Source organism: Lepidochelys kempii, chromosome 2 (assembly GCF_965140265.1).
Source record: "Lepidochelys kempii isolate rLepKem1 chromosome 2, rLepKem1.hap2, whole genome shotgun sequence".
NCBI classification, from domain to species: domain Eukaryota; kingdom Metazoa; phylum Chordata; order Testudines; family Cheloniidae; genus Lepidochelys; species Lepidochelys kempii.
In genome coordinates, this window is record NC_133257.1 from 259,947,108 (window position 1) to 259,969,297 (window position 22,190).

At 42.1% G+C, this 22,190-nt stretch overlaps 1 protein-coding gene and 1 long non-coding RNA gene across 2 annotated transcripts in view; one reads left to right on the top strand and one right to left on the bottom strand.

The window, feature by feature from the left end:
- MINDY4 (MINDY lysine 48 deubiquitinase 4) overlaps positions 1–7,232 on the top strand; it is a 100,377-nt gene extending 93,145 nt beyond the window's left edge. The window contains exon 18 of the mRNA XM_073334753.1: positions 3,789–7,232. Coding sequence (XP_073190854.1) covers positions 3,789–3,837 — 49 coding nt within the window. The 3' untranslated portion in view covers positions 3,838–7,232. The remainder of the gene's footprint in view (positions 1–3,788) is intronic.
- The window catches only part of LOC140907852 (uncharacterized), a 94,411-nt gene that overhangs the window by 20,345 nt on the left and 51,876 nt on the right, over positions 1–22,190 (bottom strand). The gene's annotated exons all lie outside the window — the stretch shown is intronic.

The window sequence follows — 22,190 nt, forward strand, 5'->3', positions numbered from 1 at the left end:
TGCCAAGGACTCCAGTCCTAGATTGGGATTTTCAAGAGAACTCAATTTTCCCCTTTCTTTCCCGCTATTCTGTTCTATACAGGTTCTTACATCGTGCCCATCACCACAGTAACTGAGCTCCTTCCAGTAGTACAGAAAGCAGTTTCGACTAACATCTGTCACTTTGGTTTCTTCTCTCGTCCTCCCCCTAGGGGGAGAAATGGGTGTGCAGTGCAGGGTTTTTGTTTGTTCTTTTGAGGGGGAAGGTTTTAATGTCCATGTTGCTCTGAGAAGACAAGGTTGGAGAAGTGCACTTTGCATTTGCAGCAGGAGGCAACACAGTCCAAACTTTGCCACCTGATGTCGCTTCCAACTGCAGACTCCCAACCAATGAGTCAGAGCAACCACTTGCCCTTCCATTGTGCCTCCCAGTTCCAGACATCTGGGGGAAACAGTTCGGTTCTGACCAAAAGATGCCTGGAACGTGCGTCCTTGGTTTGTTTTGGCGATGCCGTGCAGACTTCAGTAGAACACACTTGTATCATAGTCCCCGTCCTCAGTTGTTTTCTGTCTTCAGTGGTGGAAATAACATCTGTCATCTCTGCCTGAGGAGGCAAAACTTTGATCTTACTTTATCATCTAAATTTGGCAATATATTTTAGTAACCCGTCCTCTACCTTCCTCTGCAGTTTCCGGGCTATACAGTAGCAGAATACTGCTGTTGTCCTTTGAAGTGACACACTCCACTGGGACAACAGGGATGTACCAAGTACCATATGCAGGGCAGCACTGAATGTACATTTCACCCCAAATTACTCACACATTATGCAACAGCCAAATAATCAACACAGCAGCAGCTTTATGAACTTTATTCTAGACTGAATGCTCTGCAAGGGCTTAATGCAGCTTCCTTTGGAGTCAATGACAATACTCCCATGAACCTCAATGGGCTTTGGATGAGGCCTCAAGTGAATGGCATGAATTAGATTTTCTTTTTATTGTTAATCTGATAAAGTAGAATTGAATCAGAAGCAAAAATGCCAGGATAGAGTTGAGGTATATTTCAGCAGGGTTGCGTGGGGGGAAAGCTCGAACTGCCACTCTCTATGCCCTACCTGTTCTGCCAATAAGGAAAGAACTTGCCCAGCACCTGACAGTTCAGCACTTCGTGTGAGCTCATGAAAAGAAAAACACTGACATTCCAGCATCTTCAACTCAGGCTTTTATGGGAGGTGAACAACAAAGGGATTTTTTTCAGCCTACAAATAGCTCAAGGGAAGTGGTTTGTAAATCAGTGAGGAAAATCAGTGTTGTTATGGGAGTCATCCTGATTCTTGCCACAGAATATTTTTTTCTATTTTTGTTTTTGCAAAACACTTAATGACAAAAAAAATCATCAGTGTAACATGACTAACATGTGTCTCAACGTGTACAGGAAGAGTGGTGCCTGCTATAACTATGGTATCTCAATCCTTTAGTTGATAACAGCACATTCACTAGAGTGTTTTCTCTACCGTGTGGTTTTGCATTTGCCAATCCAGACAGTTGTATCATATCATTCCACCAGCTCCTGATGATGGAAGATGATGTGGTGGGCAGAGTGTGCATGAATGGTGATGTGTCTGAGCTCTGTAGCATTCCCAAAGAGGCCAGGAGAGGATGGGGGTTATATTTCTTAGCCACATTTTATTGCTTTTTTGGTCACATCAGGAAGGATGTTGATACATTGGAGAGGGTTCAGAGAAGAGCCACAAGAATGATTAAAGAATTAGAAAACCTGTCTTATAGTGACAGACTCAAAGAGTTCAATCTATTTAGCGTAATAAAGAGAAAGTTAAAGGGTGATATGATTATAGTCCAGAAGTATCTACACGGGGAACAAATATTTAATTATGGCCTCTTCCATCTAGCAGAGAGAGGTATAACACTATCCAGTGTAAATTTTTAACAGTGAGGGTAATTATTAACAACTAGTAACAATTTACCAAGTTTCAGAGTAGCAGCCGTGTTAGTCTGTATTCGCAAAAAGAAAAGGAGTACTTGAGAATAAATTAGAGACTTAGAGACTAACCAATTTATTTGAGCATAAGCTTTCGTAAACTACAGCTCACTTCATTGGATGCATTCAGTGGAAAATACAGTGGGGAGATTTATATACACAGAGAACATGAAACAATAGGTGTTACCATACACACTGTAATGAGAGTGATCACTTAAGGTGAGCTATGACCAGCAGGAGAGCGGGGGAAGGGGGGACGACCTTTTGTAGTGATAATCAAGCATTATGAGGTGCTAAGGTGCCACAAGTACTCCTTTTCAATTTACGAAGGGTCATAGCAGATTCTTCATCACTGACAATTTTTAAATAAAGATGGGATCTTTTTCTAAAAGCTCTGCTCTAGGAATTATTTTGGGGAAGTTCTATGGCCTCTGTTATACGGTTCAGACTAGATGATCACAATGATCCCTTCTGACCTTGGAATCTATGAATCACCGTCTGAACTTTTTGCAGTGATTCCAATGTGATTCCAATTCGAAAGTCCACAAGACCTTCAAGCCAGATCAAAGTAACTGGTGGTTGGAATGTATTAGACTAGAGGTGTCTCATTTTCAGAGGCTTCTAAACAGGCGCTTGCAAATATTACATGTACAAGTAACTGTTTGTATGTGTAGCTCAAGTAACGCTTCATCTAAATACCCAGCTGTACTCTCCATGGGCCTGATCTTCAACGCAGTGAGGTCATCGGCAAGACTCCCATTGACTTCAGTGGGCTTTAGATCAAGCCCGGTCTCTTTCTCTGTGTTTGACAATGCCTACCACACTTTGGCTTCCACTGCAAATTACTGAATAAATATGTTGATGAATACAGATGTAGAGGCCCATTTGAAAATGTTCTCCTAAGTATGTATCTTAGCATTATTTCCAGGGCAGGGCAGTGGCAGAGAAGAGAAGAGAAGATATAGAATTTTCCTGTAGACGTTTGTCTATTGAGCATTTGAAAGAAATAAACACTAGCAGCAGCAGCAAAATGTACTTTCCTAGGCTTAGGGTCACAAATACAAATTGCCTATTCAGAGGCCCGTCTATTTAGGAATGTGCAAATTACCTAGTGGCATTTGAGAGTTTAGAGCAGTAGTAGGTGCTTAGGGTTAACCCTTATAGAGATCACTAAGAGACCACAAGAAATATGTGTCAAATCTTTTGTGGGGAGAGATGTTAAGGCAGAAGACAGTATATAATAGGAACAACTATTTGATTTTAAGTGTGTGCCTCTGATTATAGTGGAAGGGGAAGATAAGGAGTTTTCAAGTGTGTCCCCCCTTTATTTCTCATCTGATGCTTGACCTTAACAAAGTTTAAATAAGATCAGTAATATTATCCCCAGAAAACACATTAGGAAGCCTGGAACTTAGGCTCTAAACTGGGATTTGAAAAGGAGTCTAAGCGGGGAGCAGCTCCAAATCCCATTGAAATCTAATGGGAGTTGGACACCTAGCTTCCTCAAGTGCCTTGGAAAGTCTCACCCTTGAATATTAAGGGCAGAAACCTAATAAGAGACCTCTCAGTCTCCAGGTCAATTCAGTTTTGGGGTCCCCTCTGCAGAGAGTACCATCCAGAGTGCGAATGGGTTCCAGTTGAAGCAGTGGTTCCAGAGAGGTGGATTCCTGTTGAATTCACAATGGGTGTGGTTGACATTAATGGGTCCATCCCAATTAAACACACCCTACACTATTTTTTTAGGAGGGAGGGGCACCACCACAACTGGCACCTTAACCCATTAGAATAAAACAATCTCTCTTGTCCTTAGGTGGCAAGGAGCAGTTATTGACTGGAATGGCACAGAACCCATCTTGTGACTGAACTGAAATAGAAGGAAACCTGCTAGAACAGCACGTTCTTATTCTCACCAATAAGGAAGAAGGGCGAAACTCCTGGCTGCCCTTGCAATTTGTGGTGAAGCTGAGTGACATGCTGCATGCAGGCGGGAAGAATTTCACCTTGCGCTTCAGATATTTCATCCATAACGTAAACATCACTTCCGTAAATACTGTTTCACTTCCTTTTATGCACAATGTGTGAAAGGAGACAGAGCCTCCACTGCCAAGATAAGTTTTTGGACAAAGCAGTAAAGCTGTCAACTTCTACTTGAGTTCCATTGATGGATTCATTCTGCATCTTGCAAAGTTTTCTCCAAAGATCAGACTAAACAGGCCGCACCCAGATTTCTTTGATACTGGCTTTTCCTTCCTCCCCCTCACAGCCTCCCTCACCCCAAGGAAACCAAGGTACAAATGTGAAGCATTGCCAGAGAAAGAATTATCTTCTTTCACTAGTTTTTGTACTTCACACTTTCCAGTGAACTGGTTATTAACACTGTAGGCACTTGCAGTATGGCCTGGTCTACACACAGGTTTTGTACTAGTGTAACTAGGTGGGGATATAATATTTACTGATATTATATTGGTACAAGCCATAGTGTGGAAGCCAGTTATACCAACATAAGGATATTTATACCAGTAGAATTTATTCCTCTTCCTATACAGGAGGCTATGTCTATATTATGAACATCTGCAGCCATAGCTATATCAGTCTGAGGTATGAAGAGGTGGAATCCCTGACCAACATAGCTGTGTCAGGAGAAGCCCCTAGAGTGAATACAGCAATCCTGGCAAAGCTTTGCTTTTACTCATATAGCTTGTTTCACGCATGGGGGTGGTTTTACTGTATCGGGACAGAGTGCAGCTATGCTAGCACAGCTGCATTCACACTAGGGGGTATCACTACAGTACAGAGACTATGGGCTTGTCTTCACTTTGGAGGTAAATCGGTGCTGCTGGAATTGATGCAGCAACATTGATTTAGAGGGTCTAGTGAAGACATGCTCAATCGATGGGAGAGCGCTCTCCCATCGATTTCCATACTCCGCCTCAAGGAGCGGTGGAAGTCGTGTCAGCGGGAGAGTGTCGCCCATTGACATAGCATAGTGTGGACCCCGCGGTAAGTAGATCTAAGCTATGTCGACTTGAGTTATGCTACTAACATACCTATGCCACCATCGCCAGACACGGTGCAGATACAGCCTATGCTGACAGAAGACGTTTTTCTGTTGGTGTAGGAACACCGCCTCCCTGAGCAGTTAGCTATGTTGGTGGAAGCCCTCTTTCATCAACATAACTGTGTCTACACTGGGGATTATGTCGGCATAGCTAGGTCCATTGGGGGTGTGGTTTTTCAACCCCCTGACAGACCGATGTAGATATAACTTTTCAATGTAGCCCAGGCCTCAGAGCACTTTGCTTGTACAGTATACTGGCATTCCTTTACAGGTAAACGGTTCTAGTGTAGATGTAGCTGGAATAAGCTATGCCACTATAAGCACTGTTATACTGGTATAACTGCATCCACACTAGGGGCGTTGTACCACATGAACTATTCTGACATAGTTAAAGCCATATCATGTTTGTGTGTAGACAAGGTCTAAGATGCTTTGCCTCTTTGCAGTGTAAAAAAACAGAGGAGCCATAATGTTCTACATTTAAGATGCACATATCTGTGACAGGTAATGTGCCTGACAGTTAAATAAAAGGCATGTGTGAAAACATATTCTTGCAATTAATCCAGAGGCTACCAAACCCAGAGCTAGGGGTTCATGAATGAACTGTGTGAGGGTTATGTTGCAAATGAAATGTGTAGAACTGGGCCAGATCAATCAAAGGAACAATGGAACAAAAACTTTGAAACAAACCAACAATATTATTTACTAATGGAAAGGCAACAGAGAAGTGGTGTATCTGTAATTTATTCCTATGCCTTTGGGAGCAACTATCATAAAATATCTTTTAATGAGGAATTTTTCATGTCTGTTTTTTATGTTCAAAATGGTACCCTAGGAATATCCATTTTTTTCAGTTGTCCACTTTGTCATCATTTAATATTTAGTTTCTACTTTTCTATCAATAATAGTAGAATTTTTCAGACTGAATTTTCAGATTAAAACTTAATTTTACATCTGCACGTATTCAGACAAGTTATAGCAGAGCATCCAACTACACAGAAACATATATACACGGAGGGAAATTATCACTAGGGATAGATTGATGAGCCTGTCTGAATGTGAGCCAGGACACCAAACTTGAACAGAAACTTTTTTTAGCCTAAAAAGTCTTTGGATATGTACCCTCCTCCTCTGTTGCTTCCAGTTCCCAGCAAGCCTTCTACCTTCACACATCAGGGTCTCTGCTAGTCTGGCAAGGTCAGCTAGGCCAGATACTGTACTTAAACCTTGTGAGATCAAACCTTCCATTAAAGTAAAGATCAACAGGAGCTGGCAGATCTGATTTCTATTCCTGGCTCTTCTACAGATATATGACCTTTGCCAAGTCCCTTAACCTCTCTGTGCTTAGGTTTCCTCATCTACAAAATGGGGATAATAATACCTACCTCATAGGTGTGTTGCGAGGCTTGATCAATTACTGTTTGTAAGGTATTTTTTGAATTCTAATTGGAAGGTACTATAGGAGAGCAAAGGAAGTTGAATTCCTGGAGTCAGATATAATGAGAGAAAATATCTTTGTGTGCCCTCTAGCCTGGAAAAACCCAGGTGCATGCAAGATGTCAATAGAACACCTAGCTGGACCCTTGTAGAAAGAGTGCCAATCCCAAGAACATCTTCCATATGTAATATCAACAAAGGTAGAGGGTCTGTTGGCGTTTAGGGAGCTTTTTAGTGTCAGGAAGATATAGGAAATCGTCTGAGTGTAAGAGACAGAAAGTTGGGACTTAAGACAAAGGAAATATAGGACCAGAGAAAGAGGGAATGTTTTGGTTAGGCCTAGGAAGGTAGAGGAGTGGAGTGAGGAAATGGGGAGTTTAGGTAAGCATGTGAACGTCTGAGTCTTTCTCCAAACCAGACTGTAAAGACTTTTGAGTCTCTTCTATGACTGGCAAGTATTTTCACTGAAAGTTGTTTTTCATCACCGCAGAATCCTATGGATCCAACTACCTCTGATCCAAGAAGACCTGTTACCTATAATTGTTATGTCGTCCCACACATACCATTTGCTTTGAAAAGTCCCCTGTGTATCTGAAATCTCTTTATCTGAATAAAATCCAAGTTCCATTTCATCCAGACAGAAGTTACAGTCAAATCCTGTATATCAGAAAGCCAGAAATAAATGTGCTCAGTACAATTCCACAAAAGCACTGTATGTATATATCGATTAACTTCCACTCCTACAGCATAGCTCTCCATGACCTGGCTGGGGCCCTGAGAATCAGCACATTGCTAAGATACTTACATCCCCTTCAGGGCTCACAATACAGCCACCATCCTAACTAAAGGGCACTGAAGGGTTTGATGTTCAGAGCTCAGAGATAGCTCTCCAGGTGAGAGGAATCACTGATGAAAGATGTTCGGTAATCCTTCTCTCAAAGGTGATGAGGGCTTATCTTGGTCCTGAGACCAAGGTATTGGGACCCTTACTCAGATCTAATTCTTCTGCCTGACATTACAGAGCATCAACACTATCACTGTTCACGCTATCCACAGGCCTGATGATCAACCCACTTGAGTGATTCTATTTCATTTAAAATACAAGTGAACACTGATGGTTGCAAATGTATAGATCTCTTTTTGGATCAGACAAGCATAAAGGGCCCCCAGACTTTGTTTTCTCTAGGGGTTCAGTGGCAATATAGAAACACAATTCTCTGCAGAATCACGTCTTGTTCCAGCAAACTCTGTTTTTTAAACTACATTTTCCTTTTGATTGTTTCCCCTTTTGGTTTTCATTGTCCTGCAAATGTGACTTCCTGAAACTAACAAAGCAGCAACCCCTGTAATATTTAAAACCTGTAATATTCATAAATTGCAGTATATCTTAATTTCATGCTCATTCCTTCTATAGTGTAATAAATGTACCCTCTTCTGAAAACAGACCTCTTAGTAGACAACAGAAGTGACATATTGTATACTCAGATGAGGATTTGATCAGAAATTGAGTAAATTGTTGTATATAATTTGTCACCTTTGTGGGAAATATACCTTTCAAACCAATCGTAATATTAGCATCTTTGATCCCTCACCCTTTTTGAATAATGAATTTGTTAGTGGAAATTAAACGGAGAGATTTGAAAATGAACATTTCATGGGACTAGCTGACCCATGAAAGTTGTTATCATCTCAGAGCGATTTGGAGTCCTCTATGAAATTAGTTTGATGGCCTTTATCTTGTTGCCAGTAGAAAGGTGTCCACAATACAAAAGATGCCACTTGTTAACAGTTTTAGCCTGGATACTAAATTTTTTTCTCACCACTAGGCAGGCCTTTCTACACTAGAAAAATGACTGCAACTTCCATTGATGGTGCAGCTATTGCATTAGAGCTAGTAGCAATGTAAATGCTAGTGTTGCTAGGACTCTTGCTTTGTGTTACATTCATGTCTTGAAAACCTGGTAAAATTGCTTGAGTCCTGTCTATGCTAGTGGTTTAGTACAAATGGAGCTACAACATTGGTTTCTATTGCTGTGATGTGAGCATTAATTCTTCCAGTGTAGATCCACCCCTAAGGTGACAGGCATATCTCGGAACAGGTTGAGGTACGCTGGCAGGACCTATGGAGAAGCTTGTCCTAACGTTATTTGTGCTGTCCCCGTCCTATGCAAAAATGGCAACTTGTTGTCAAACCAGCATTGGCCATGAACATGACATTCAAATTAATTATTTTTTTTAAATGACATACTGGGCTCAATGGAATTGAGCTGACATGAGGTGGTCGCTGTAGAAAGCAGTGGGAAGCTATATAACTTGGTAAAATCATACAGCCTTAGGCCAACATTTTCAAAAGCAGCTAGTGTGCTTCAGGTTTTGATTGACCAAACTGAGACACTTTAAGGAGGCCTGATTTTCAGGAGGCAGGTACGCAGCCATTAAGGGGGACCCTATAAAATATCTCAGGTTGGGAACCCCCAAATTGGGCATCCAAAATCCCTAGTCCCTTTAGCAAATCTTGGCCTTAATTTCTGAACTAACAAAATGTATACTTTTCAAAAAAGCCAAAGCAATTAAGGTGCTTAAATCTTACTTGACTTTCAGTGGGATGCAGGCATCCCAGTCCCCGTTATGACTGGTGGCTATTATTTTTGTTTGATGTTAGTAAGGTCTGAGAACTACACAGGTTAATCCACAGCAAGAGAATAATTAGCCCCACTGTCTGGTTCACTTTGCTATGTAAACTGTGGAAGCTAGTCACAGCAGGCTCCCATTAAAGTGACTTCCTATATATTAGTACTCTTTATTTATTTGTTTTCTTTGGCTGGAAGATAATAAACCCCACTGTGAGCTCTGAATTGAGGAAGTTGTTTTCTCTCTAGCAACCTTATTTATAACTGGGTGGTGTGAAAAGGTTTCTCTTCAGATATTTTCTTTGGTCATTTTAACTAGCATGGAATGGGATTGTAGCTATTGTAGAAAACAATTTATTTTAATGATGTTCTAAGTTAACAAAGAGCTGCCAAATGAATTATATCAACACGGAAACAAGTGCTGTATTAAAAAGAGAACTGTAAGAGATGGCATGTGTCGTTCTTTAGTGATACCTATTCCAAGATTCCAAGATATATTTGCCAACCTCATTTTACTTGACACAATGATCTTTAATTCTAACACTACATTATAACTCATATGTTTTGCTTAACTGTAATGCTTCATGAAAGTTGGGTATGAAGGGTATGCAGTGTATTGGTTATTAACGGTCGAATTCAGCACTATGCAGAAGACCTGCAGAATGTCCTTACACCACCTAAGCTCTCAAAGTAGCCCATGAACACACCACATTGTTATCCGGTTCATTGATGTAGCAGAACCTAGTTATGTGTAGGCCAACATTTTCAAGAGCAACCAATGATTTTCAATGCTTTTGGTGCCCACTTGAGGCACCTCAAAGGGATTTGAATTTCGGAAAGTGCTGAACACCCACCTATGAAAATCAAGGGCCTTTAAGGTGTCTCAAGTTGAGCATCCAAAAATTGAGGCACCCATGATCATTAGTTGTTTCTGAAAACCTCATCTGCAATGGATATTATATATAGCAACCTGCTCAAGTGGCTTCCTGCTGCACTAGCTTCGCTCTTGCTTGTGGAAACTCTGTGAATGGTACAGTTGTTGATAGATGCATATAACTGGTGAAATCAATAGGGATCTTGGTGGGTGGTAGAATCCTCCTTGTATATATGCCATTCCCACCTCTGTCTTCCATATCCTTATTCACCTTCCATATATGAGCCCGAGAAACCTCCCAGTCAGTTCAGGAGTTAGTCAAGGGGGTTTATGAAAAGAAGTCAGGAGGCTTTTGACAGCTCGGAGATTTGCCAATGTGGTGGGACTGGGTTGGTGATGAGGGTAGATAGCTCAGATCAGGAAACTGGAGGTTTATCAAGGTTGGGATGTGGAGGGAGTCTTGGGGCATGTCCTAGGCAGGATGACACAGAGGGAGTTTAACCGCCCTAAGACTGCGTAAAAATCCCGAAGGCCACTAATATAGCAAAGATGCAGTTCTCTTTTATGTGTGTGTTCTGTTTATTTCCTAATCATTATCTTGAATCCATTTTTCATGGAAATCCAAATCATCAGCAAAAATATGCCAGGAATTCAGCACATTGGTATTTAGCAAATATTTATTAGTTAATGAAATACTAGCAAAGAATGTGCAGCAGAACATATTCCACTCCAGTCTTTCCTTTGTGCAGTACACCAAGAGTGCGAGGTTAAAAAGCTATATTCGACAAACAGATTTTCCATTAAGATGTATTTGGTTTAGTAAGTGTTGTGGCTAACAGCCAAGCTCTTCAGACGCTGGATTTTGTCCCATCGATATGACATACTGCAGTGAACAGGGAACATTTTAGGTTATTGGTAGGGAGGAGTGTGGTCCCAGCTGTCCACGTGTGCAGATGTACAGGGCATGATCTGTCCGAGAGTGGCTAGGTTTTTCACAAGGTTACTTTCAAAGAGAAGTTGTAAACCCAAATGAGGAAATCGGAGTAACCGAGCCGTGGATTGAACTGTTATTGACATGATTCATCTGGGTTTTGACAGGGGGAAGGGTGTTCAAATGCTAGACCATAAAAAACGTATCACCATAGGTGAGAGCAAAAAGATGCAATGGCAAAGGATTTTTAAGAATCCTGGGTTAAAAACAAAAAATCCACCTTACATACCAGGCAGTGAAACTAGAACAAATTGTTTCATCCCAGAGATGCAGCACATTGTGAAACATGGACTCGATGATAAACACTCTCTTTTTTTTGAGTCTGTGACAAACGGCATTTCACCTGCATTTGCTTCTCTCTTTGTTCTATTAACTAAGTTAAATGAGGAGGTTACTACAATTAAAGCCAAATTCGTTCCCACTATAATTCCACTGAGGCCTGCCTGTTTCCACTGTGTGGAAATATGTAGCTCAGTTAGAAGATTAAGACCTTACACAATTTTGTTTTTCCTGGCTAATAAAAGGATTATCTGTCTCTTTGTCTCTCTGTCTGTCATTTTTATCCTAGATGTCTCTATTCATACATTCTATTAATTGGCTATATTTGTTTGTGGTTGTTTTTTAAAAAAATGATATTATGTGCATTTGATCTATAAAATTAATAGGAACACAAGAAATCACTGTGTTCTAAATCGCTTGTGTTCTAAATGTCAAGACTAATTTTAACCCCTTAGTTGCTGGTTTATTATGTTGTGCAAAGCATATATCTTCAGGGTTACAGTGACTTAGCGAGTGTATTTCTTCCATGGACTCTGAGAAGGAAATTTGCTGCAGGTGCCTAATACAAGCAGAAAGTTTTACAAGGGAAGGGAGGAAACAGATGACTGTTGTTTAAAGGAATACCATTCTTTGCTTTCAAACAAAACCAAAATCAAGTCCAGTCCGTCAAAAAACAGTCATGAGGAGGGTATATATTATCTACAACTGTTCCAGAAAGACAATCCTACAGAACAACCATTACAGGTTATTTTAAATCTCCTGGGAACGGCAGTTAAAAACATCAACAGTTAATTATTAGAATTTCCTATAATCAACCTTCCTTGGCATGACATGAAGTGAATGAAAGCAATAAAGGCAAGGAAGTCCATTGTGCTTTGTCCTGCTTAACTCCTGTTCGGACAGGCGTAGGTTGTGAGCACAAATGTAACCAGCTGTGAATTGTTCTTTTTTTTATTATTTATTTTAATTTTTGGCCTTGGATTGCATTAAATGAGCACGCAAGAAAGGCCAAGGTAAAACATGAGGGCAGATCCTCAGCTGGCGTAAATCAGTGTGGCTCCACTTACTGACTTACACCGACTGAGGATATGGCACACATCCCTAACAATCCCCATAGGGTTTGGATTGTCTAAGTTATTATTCTCCACTGCTTTGAGCCTAGAAATTCATGGGAATAAAAGTGTATTTATTTTGTAATAGCAAGTAAAAATAACAGATACGTGCAGGAAGCCATTCTCTTTAAGGTCTGATTTTGCAAGCAAATGTTCAGTCTTGGAAAGACATGCTATGTTTTTGGGGTTTTTTTTAACCTTCATTATGCAAGTGTCACGACCCCAGGTTTTCTATTACGCGGTCTCAGTTACTGGCTATCACCATCCAGCTTCTCATTTGGAAATCTTATCTCAGGTCACCAGTCCTCTGATCCCATGTTATGAGGAGCCTGTTCCCAGCAGTGGGGGTCCCTGATAGGTATGGTAAGCATTCTTCAAAAGCCACCGCAGAAATCCCCAGTCACCACAGCTCTACTCCAAATGGAATTAATGAACTTGTAATTTGTAATTTGTTATTTACAATTAAAACCTACGAATGAATTCTGGTACTGATCCTAGCCACTTCCTTTTTCAAGCCTCAAAAAGTCTTATTTCATGCCCAGTTCAGGTTTTCTTTCACAAGCCACAGGGTCCAATGCTCTCCTATCATGTCTTACCACCACCTACTCAGCAACCTGGACCCTAATGGACCAGTCCCTGGAGTCTGAAGAAACCTTTATTGGCAATTTCATCCAGTCTGAACCCAATTGCCTCAAGCTGACAAGTGTCCACACCCCCTCCTCCAACAGTCCTCTTCCCACTGATGATTTTCAATCAGACATTCTGGGAGGCTCCTAGAAACCCAATGCTTCCTCACAGAATCTGTAGGTTTCAAACCATTATTTCACTTCCACCCACATATTTCACCTCCCACATTCTTCATACCTAGAATAATAGGTAAGTGACACATATCCTAACATTCTCCACAGCAAGGTATTGCATAGAGGGAGTTGTGTGAACTGCAGGAGAATTTGTGCTTTGTCTTGGTTTCTGATTGGGCTCAGTCCTTGATAGACAGAATTGTTCCCTGATACTTGTGAATTGGTGCTAGCTGAGATTCCTGAGAGATGGGATTGCCCTGTATGTTGTTTGTGAACACCTCTGTTCCAGGACAGGTGTATATGTGTAACTCAAGTAGGTTACACTTAGAATATACCCAGGTTCTGCATCACTGATTTCTCTTCCACTGGGAAACTAACCTACAAGGCCCTGGACTCAGCAGAGGGGCATTATTATTTATTAATAATTGTTAATTCCCCCACCAATTTGATCTTCCCCTCTTATCAAACAATGGGGTAGAGAAGACATTTCATTGATGGGGCTAGTGAGCCTTGCAACCAAAGAGAGTCTTTAGGAGGGATCTGAGTAAAGAGAGGGCATTGGTGCAGCACACAAGAAGACTTAGAGACAGGAGTGAGCGAGAAGGTAATTGGGCAGTGAAGTTGGCTTCACCAGTGGAGGGAAGAGGCTACGGGGAGGAGAACACAATAAGAAATTAGATCTGACACATAAGTTGGGCAGAAATCTGCAGTGCCTGGATGTTTATACTTGACATAAATTGAGTGAGGGGAACCCAGTGAAACCATTTTCAGAGGGGAAGTGATGTGCTCAGACTGACAGGGGAGTAGAATCATATTAGCTGTTGCCTTTTAGATGGACAGAAGGGGAGGCCAGAAAGAAGGAGGAGATCAATAGGGTTTGGACAAACTTTTTAACTGTTGAAACAGAAAGGAAGAGCTGGGTTTTTGCCGGGGAGGAACTTTGTTAGCTGCTATACCCAACAGCTGCTGTTGGCTTTAACCTGTCTGTGCTCTCAGTCTCTAGAACTGGGACTTGCTCCTGCATAGGCATCATGATGGAAAATCAGCTAGACATGAGCTCCCAGTACAACACTGTGGCCAAAAGGGCTTAAGTGATCCTGGAATGCATAAACAGGAATCTGGAGTAGGAGTATAGAGGTAAAACCCAATGCCTCTGTATTTTTACCTCTGTATTTGGCACTGGCGTGACCACTGCTGGAATACTGTGTGAAGTTCTGGTGCCCAGTATTCAAGAAGGATGTTGAAAAACTGGAGAAGGTTCAGAGAAGAGTCATGAGAACGATTAAAATATTAGGAAACATGCCTTATAATGATAGACTAGAGGCACTCAGTCTATTTAGCTTAACAAAGAGAAGGCTAAGGGATCACTTCATCACAGTGTATAAATTCCTACATGGGGAACAAATAGTTGATAATAATCTCTTCAAACTAGTGGACAAAGGTATAACACAATGCAATGGCTGGAAGTTGAAGCTAGACAAATTTAGCCTGGAAATAAGGTGTGAATTTTTAACAGTGAGTGTAATTAACCACTGGAACAACTTACCTAGGGCTGTGGGTCGATTCTCCAACACTGGCAATTTTTAAAAGAAGATTGGATTTTTTTCTAAAAGATCTGCTCTAGTTCAAAAGGAATTATTTTGGAGAACTTCTGGCCTATATCATAGAGGCTGGACTAGATGATCAGAATGGTTCCTCCTGGCCTTGGAATCTATGAACACACAGCTCTTGTTGAAGTCTACTGGCCTATATGGAATTCATGTGAATACTCCTGGATTCAGGATTTCATTCCTCTTACCCTTCAGCCCGGATCCCAGATTCTTACATGTGCCAAAAACTCAAATGGAGATGTGCAGTCTCTAATCCCATTGGAATTGGATATGCAGCACCTTCATGAGGTCACCCCTTAAATTCCTGCTTCCTAAAGAATAATGATCAAGTTCTCTTCCCATCCTCTCTGTACAGACAAATTCCCTGGATCAGAGCTGTCACTTTCTGCCATGTACCTCCTAAATTGCTAGAACATTTTTCTTCAATAAGGTCGTCAATATGGCACCACATTTCTCATATGTTTTTGTGTTCATCTCTAGTTTTAAACATCTAGTCCAAAATGAAGGTAAAATGAAAGGGTCTACATTAGGCCTTTATTACTGATTATTATCAGTGTTTGTATTTCAGCAGGTAAAAGCCCTGTCACAGATCAGGGTTTTAGTGAGCTACACACATGTAGTTAAAAAAAAAATTGTTCCTACCCTAAAGAGCTTACAAACTAGATAGATACTGAAGACAATAGACATTATGCCATGGCTGAATAGAGCCCTGTGATCAAACACCTAAGCAAAACAATTGTCCGTTACCTTATTGTAATTATACAGCTCCTTTAGTTTTGTATTTTTCATGGTTTCTGCTTCGATGTTTCCTCCTGCTGTTTATCACCTTTATTCCTCACTCACTCAGGTTTGGGCTTTGCAGTTTGTTGCTAAGGATTTTGAAATTAAAGGGTGTTGATGTTGTGGAGCAAAAAGCTACTAACCATGATTTCCAAGGAAGGATCTGAAACCAAAGGCTGTATGTATGCTGAATGTAACATTTTGCACCCAGAATAGAGGTGGATAGACAAAACCAGGATGGAGAAAGCAACCAAGATTTTAACAAATGCTGAGTGATTTTGGGTGCGCAGCTTAAGAAATAAATTGACGGAACACTAGAAATGATGAGGAGTCCTTGTGGCACCTTAGAGACTAACACATTTTTTGTTAATGTCCAAGGTGCCACAAGAACTCCTTGTTGTTTTTTCTGATACAGACTAACATGATTACCCCTCTGAAACCTGTGGCCAAACACTGAGGCACGCAAAATCATTACAATTCCCCAATTTTTGAAATTCTTGGTCATATTGTTTGATGCTAGTCAGGGCCGGCTCCAGCGTTTTTGCCATCCCCCAGCGTAAAAAAACCCCCAAGAAACAAAACCTTGTGGCCAAACACAGAGGCGGAGTGATGGTGCGGCCACCGAATTGCCGCCGGCAACCGAACAAGAGTCGCGTCCCTGTTGCCGAATTGCCGCCGACCGCGAAACGCACTGTGACGGAGCGGCCGCTGAATTCCCGCCCCCGCCGAGGGTGGATTGCTGCCCCAGAGCCCGACGTCCTGCCGCCCCTTTACATTTGCCGCCCCCGGCACCAGCTTGGTTCGCTGGTGCCTGGAGCCGGCCCTGATGCTAGTCATGGGTGTTAATGCATCAGGGGAAGGTGCTGGGCCTAAACTATATACATCTTGCTTGTATTTTCTCTCTTTTAATTTTGTGTCTGTCACATCTGAACATGTCCTGTTACCTGCTTTCTAGAGAAACGAAGGGTAAGACAACACTGCAGTCAGAAGGGTCATTGTAGCTTGTGTAGACGTACTCCAGCTAGTTTTAATTTAGCTAGCTCAGGCTCGCCACTTGAGTACAAGCCTATCAGGGAGCCGGGGTAATTACTCAGCTAGCTAGCCCATGTGCTAACCAGGGCTGCCACGGCTTCACTACTATCGGTAACTGAACGAGCTAGAGTAAAGCCTAGCTGAGGTACATCTACATGGGCTGCAATCACAGCTCTGATTACAGTGTACCCCAACTGTTTAGTGCTCTGAGTACAGGAGACGGTACCAGGCTCTCCTGAGTTCTAATTGTGGCTCTGACACTAATGCCATCTGTGACCCACAGCAAATCGCTTAACCTCTCTGTGCCTTAATTTGTCTCTAAGCACCAGAGTAAACAGCATCAAAGACATTCTTATGTGGTCCAAGCAATGAAGCGACTAATGCTATATTTTTCAACGAATCTCTCTTTGGGTAGCTGCAGAAGCATATTGTATTTATCGCAGCATCTACTCATCCTCTGATTGGGCCCGCTTTCAAAGGAGCATGCCTTCCCAGTGATAACATCTCAGGGCAAATTCATGAATGGGGAGTGAAATTCGGGGGAAGAGACACGTTCTGCATTTCACACATGTTATGCAGCTTGTAGCGGGGTGGTCACCCGCTCCAGCCCTGACGGGGTTAAAACAGCCCAGGGAAAGGGCTGCCCCGGGGGAGTCAAAGGCTCAGCTGATGGGGAAGCTGGCCATATAAAAGGCTATGAGCCAGGAGCTCAGGTACTCTCTCTCTAGCTGTGGAGAGAGACGGGCCTGGCTGTCTGGGAGCTGAGCAGGGTACCTAGAGTGGAGCAGGGCTGGGGAAAGGCCAGAGAAGCTGGGGAGCTCCAGGCTGGAAAACCCCCAGGCTGCAGGCCTTACTAAAGGCTGGGAAAAGTACTGGGGTTGCAGAGGGGCAGCCCAGGGGTAGGCAAAGGCAGCAGGTCCAAACCCCCTTGCTGATGATGAGTGGCCATTACACTGCAGTCTGCCCCAGAGAGAGGGGGCTAGATGATGACTGGCAGTAGCCACTGAAGCGAGGTGGGGATAGAGGGTTGGCGGTTCCGTGGGGTGGGGAGACCCAGAGACTGCAGGGGGACTGCAGAGGGCAGAACCCCGAAGGAAGGGGCATGGAGTCCGGGATGGACCCGGGGGCCTGAGGCAAGTGGTACACCGGCCTGCAGAGGGTGCTCTGGAGGCTGGAGAGCTAATTCCCAGGATGACCAACAGGAGGCGCCGTACCGGTGAGTCATGCCTTACTACACAGCTGATTAGCTTAGATCATTGGTCGGAATAAAGCCTAATGCTGGGCATGCTCAGCTACTTATACAAGACAAGAGCATCTTGTCCATTCCTACTGCTAAGTCCCTGGACCATCCCTTGGTCCTCACTTGGACTCTCTCTCCTTGGTCTCCTTGTCTCTACCTCTCCCCATCCTGGGATGCACAATGCCCTAAGGGGGCAGGAAGTGTCTTGCTTTTTACCACAGTCAGGCATCTGGGAGTATCTTGCTTGTGATTATGCTGCAGTCTCTGCATTTCAGGAACCCACATTGAGACCAGGAATACACAGTTTAAACCCCAATTCTCTTTGTTGGATACATGCTGAGATGGCTCCTACAAACTCCAAGCAAGCAGATCCTGACTCTGCCTGCATCCTGTGAGCGACCCCTCACAAGGGGAAGCCCTCTGACTAATTTTACAAAGACGGTACCACAATATACTACAGGGAGGAGAGCAAACCATGGCCTCACCCTTTCCTCCACACCAGCCTGTAGAGTACTTGAAGTACAGTGCTGCTTTTGTAGCCCCTGTAAACAGCATGGGGACGGATCATGCTCTGGGTGGACTGGCTCCACACTGTCCCAAATGCAAGCTAGTGCAAGCTGGCACCCTTTGGCCCTATACAATTTTCTTCTTGTGTCTCTTATCCAAAGGACGTCTCTTGCCAACCTTTCCGCATGTGAATAGTTCTGACTATATTCTTTTCTTACTCAGACATCCCGAGGTCCTTAGCTGTTGGCTAATGTTTTCCTCGGCATTGGACAAATAGCTGGAAAGACAAAGGCTTCTCAAGAGGAAGCCCTGCGTGCAGCCGCTGTGACAGCTCTGAAGCTTTAATGTAGGGTCAGCCAATGATACCTGTGCACAGATAATAAACCTACCCAGGAAAATAATGGCAACATTCAAATCTTGCTTTGCAGACTTTTTCTGCTTTCTGTTCTGTGTCCACAAAGCATTGGTAACTGCTTGTTCCAGCATCGGGACAAGTGTCAATTAGGCAGGAGAAACACATTATGATCTCAGGCCTCAATAAGTTGCCTTCCAGCTGAGATTTTTGAGCACTTCCAGTGCAGTGTGTAGGAAACGGCCTCTGGTGACATTATTCTGCTTTCAATGGCAGCGCTGGAATGTGCCAAGAGAACTACTACCATAATAAATAAAACTAAGCCTCATTCCAGTTCCCCTCTTTGTGAACAAGGCATGTGGAATTTGAATGCTCCTAAAATTTCCCACCCCCCAAATTATTAAATCACTTCTTTATCCAGCAGGGACTGTGTGTGCTGGCCCTGTGTTAGGAGTGTGTCCCTCTAAAGGGTAAACTCCATCATGATGTGTTATTAACGCATTCCTGATATACACTGAATAGGTTCTGCTGCTTTTGAACCCACTTTGAAACGAAACATGCTAGGGAATCTGAAATTAAAACATCCCACCTGAGTGCCATAAATAATTACCCACCAGCAGTTCCAATAATACAATAAACACACATAATAAACCCCTTTAAATTTTAACCCATCCCATCCCTAAAAGCCCTGGAGAGATGATGATCTTTTTTAAGATGTCTGGAAGGTTCACTAGTTTTGAGATGGAGCTTAATAAATTCATGAATGGGATTATATAATGGGTTGGCTGCATTAGCAAACAGGGATCTGGATTTGATTCATGAGGTCCTTTCCAGTCCTATGGCCTGTGTCCTCACTGTAACAAATCTGAGGGTCTGGTGCATCAAAGGAGGTAGCAAGTTCCAACGTTCCAGCCCGGAGAATGGTCTCCCTGCAGCCTCAACTCATTTATATTAAGGAGGCTCTAGTTAGGGCGCCTGTGCTGATCTCAACTGCAGAGCTACTGCACAAAGAGAAAGAAACAGTTTCACAGTAATGTATCAAATGTCCTCAACATTTTGGAAAAGGATGTGATTTTCAAACACACCCAGTAGTGGCCTAATTCTGTTCACACTGAAACCAAGGGTAACATTTCCCTTGACTTCCCTTCCCAACACTGAGCACTTTTGAGAATCCGACTCACAGTGTGTTTGTTTTTTAAAATTACAAAGTCAAACAACCAAAACCATCTGCTCAGTCTTCATTTAGTGTGAAAAAGAGACAATTTTTATAGTAAGGACAGCAGTACAGATGACAGCTGGGAAGCAAAATGAAACTCAGGGAGAATAGAATGTGAACACAAATCACATTATCACCATTGAATTATTTCATTTCTTCTTTTGTTCCATAAAATAGTTTTAAAAAGACTCAGACTCATCAAAATCAAAGAAGTTATACATTTTTTTCTGTCTAATCTACACCCACAAAAAGTTCAGGAAAACCAGACTTCTGAGAGTTTGTGTAGATTTTGCAAGATTGGGAAATATATGCATTTTTATGATCAGCGCACCATACTTGAATTCCATGTGTCCCTACTGTAAATAACATGCCTTGTAAAAATTATCTAAGCTAGTACTGGTATTTGCACTATAGACTTATATCAGCTCAGATACAGTAAGTTTCCATTCTTGCTGATTGTGTTATCTCCCATATGCTTCCAGACGAAATTGTATTGCACCATGAAATGAAGAAAACTAGCACCTTAAATATGTTCAAAAGACTATTAATGATATGGCTTGAGTGAAATCCTGATAAAATGAGAGTTTTATCGTCGACTTCAATAGGGACAGAATTTCACCTGGAGAATTTACTGTTGGATATTTAGAATCACTGATAAAACTCTGCATTTAAGAACTTCCCCCATTATATGGCATTTAGGCACCACACAGAATGAGCATTTAGAGATCAGTAAGGATGGACAATCAGAGCCAAATACAGAGGGATAGAGGGGTGCAAGCTACATTTTGAGATGTATGAATCCAAGTGAGTATAACTCCACTTAAGCAGGTCAAAGTGAATCCAAGGGAGTCTAATACTGATAGGATTGTAAGAAGGTGTACATTACGACACTTTAGACCCCTTTAAGTTTACCTCCAAATTTGTCCCATGTTCTCTGCTCCAAAGAGCTTACGCTCTGAGGCCCCAACCTCACAATCAGACCTATGGAGTGGATTCTTATTGTATCAAACCCACGGAAGTGGAGCTGGTATCTATCATCACAGCTATCACATCTGGATCCTTCGATATATATTTTAAGACCACACTGTATGATATATTGCCACGAGCGTAGAGGTTCTTAGCCAAAATATAAGAAAATTGATTCTGTTCTGTTAATTTCTTCCATAATCAGTCCCGTTTATTGAACAATAGTTGAAGTTCATTTGATGGATACATTTTTAAACTGTTGGATTTGTGAATAAACTGGTAATTGAGTCCCTGCTGTTTTTATTGGAGACGGGGAAATCCTGGACAGATGCAAGCGATTGTCAAGAAGAAGTCTGGTTCTTTTTGTGAAAGTGATTAGTCATGTCCTAACTACAGAGTACGAAACAACAGAATTATTTACCAAATGGTCATAGTCAAAAGAAGAAAAGAAATGGAGAAATCTGGAACCAAAACAATCAACCCACTGTTTGAAAAGAAAATAGGGGAGTGACAAAAAGGCCATTACCAAAGCTGAGCAGTTGAAAAATTAGAACAGGCCAGAACAAGTGGGACCTTTTCCTACACAACAAGACCCGAGAGAGTCATTATTAGATAACTGCTCACTGTTAGAGTTCCCAGGGGAGCAATTCATAGACTACCCTGGTTCCTTTTATCCAGGTGGACTGGATAATTCTCTGGCATTTTGAAGCCAAGGAACAAGAGTCATAATTTTGCATCTGCTTTATTTGAATGACCTGCTTCTCGCAGCCTATTCTGTAATAGTACTGTGTTAGGATGAACTGTGAGAAGCACAGAATATAAACCAGGCACAAAGAATTCCTGGTCATATTCATTTTTGCCTGAGAGCTTTGGAGGCAGAAGAAAACACATTAGAACCTGACAGTTTTCCAGGAAAATTAATAACAACTCTGAAGGCTGTTCAGCATTTTACAGCTATCAAGATAATCAAAGAGATTGGATCTGGTTTCATAATGATACAACTCCCCCGCTGTATATGTTGCCTTCATTGCTAGAAACATTAATGTTTGCAAAAGACACGAAGGGTAAAATTTAGCACTCAGTGAAATGGGTGCAAATCCATTGACATCAACTTGGGTTACACCCATTCACCCATCAGTGATGAATTTTGCATATGTTCATTTAGTCTGAAATCCTTATTTTTAATACACTAGTAAAGTGGGTTCTCTCGCTCTCCAGCCTGGACCACACAGAGGATAAGAGCCTGCTACTGCTAGCAATTAATGGAATTAGGGTGGGATTCACAAAGGTATTTAGGCACCTAAGTCCCTTTTTTAGGAACAACTGCG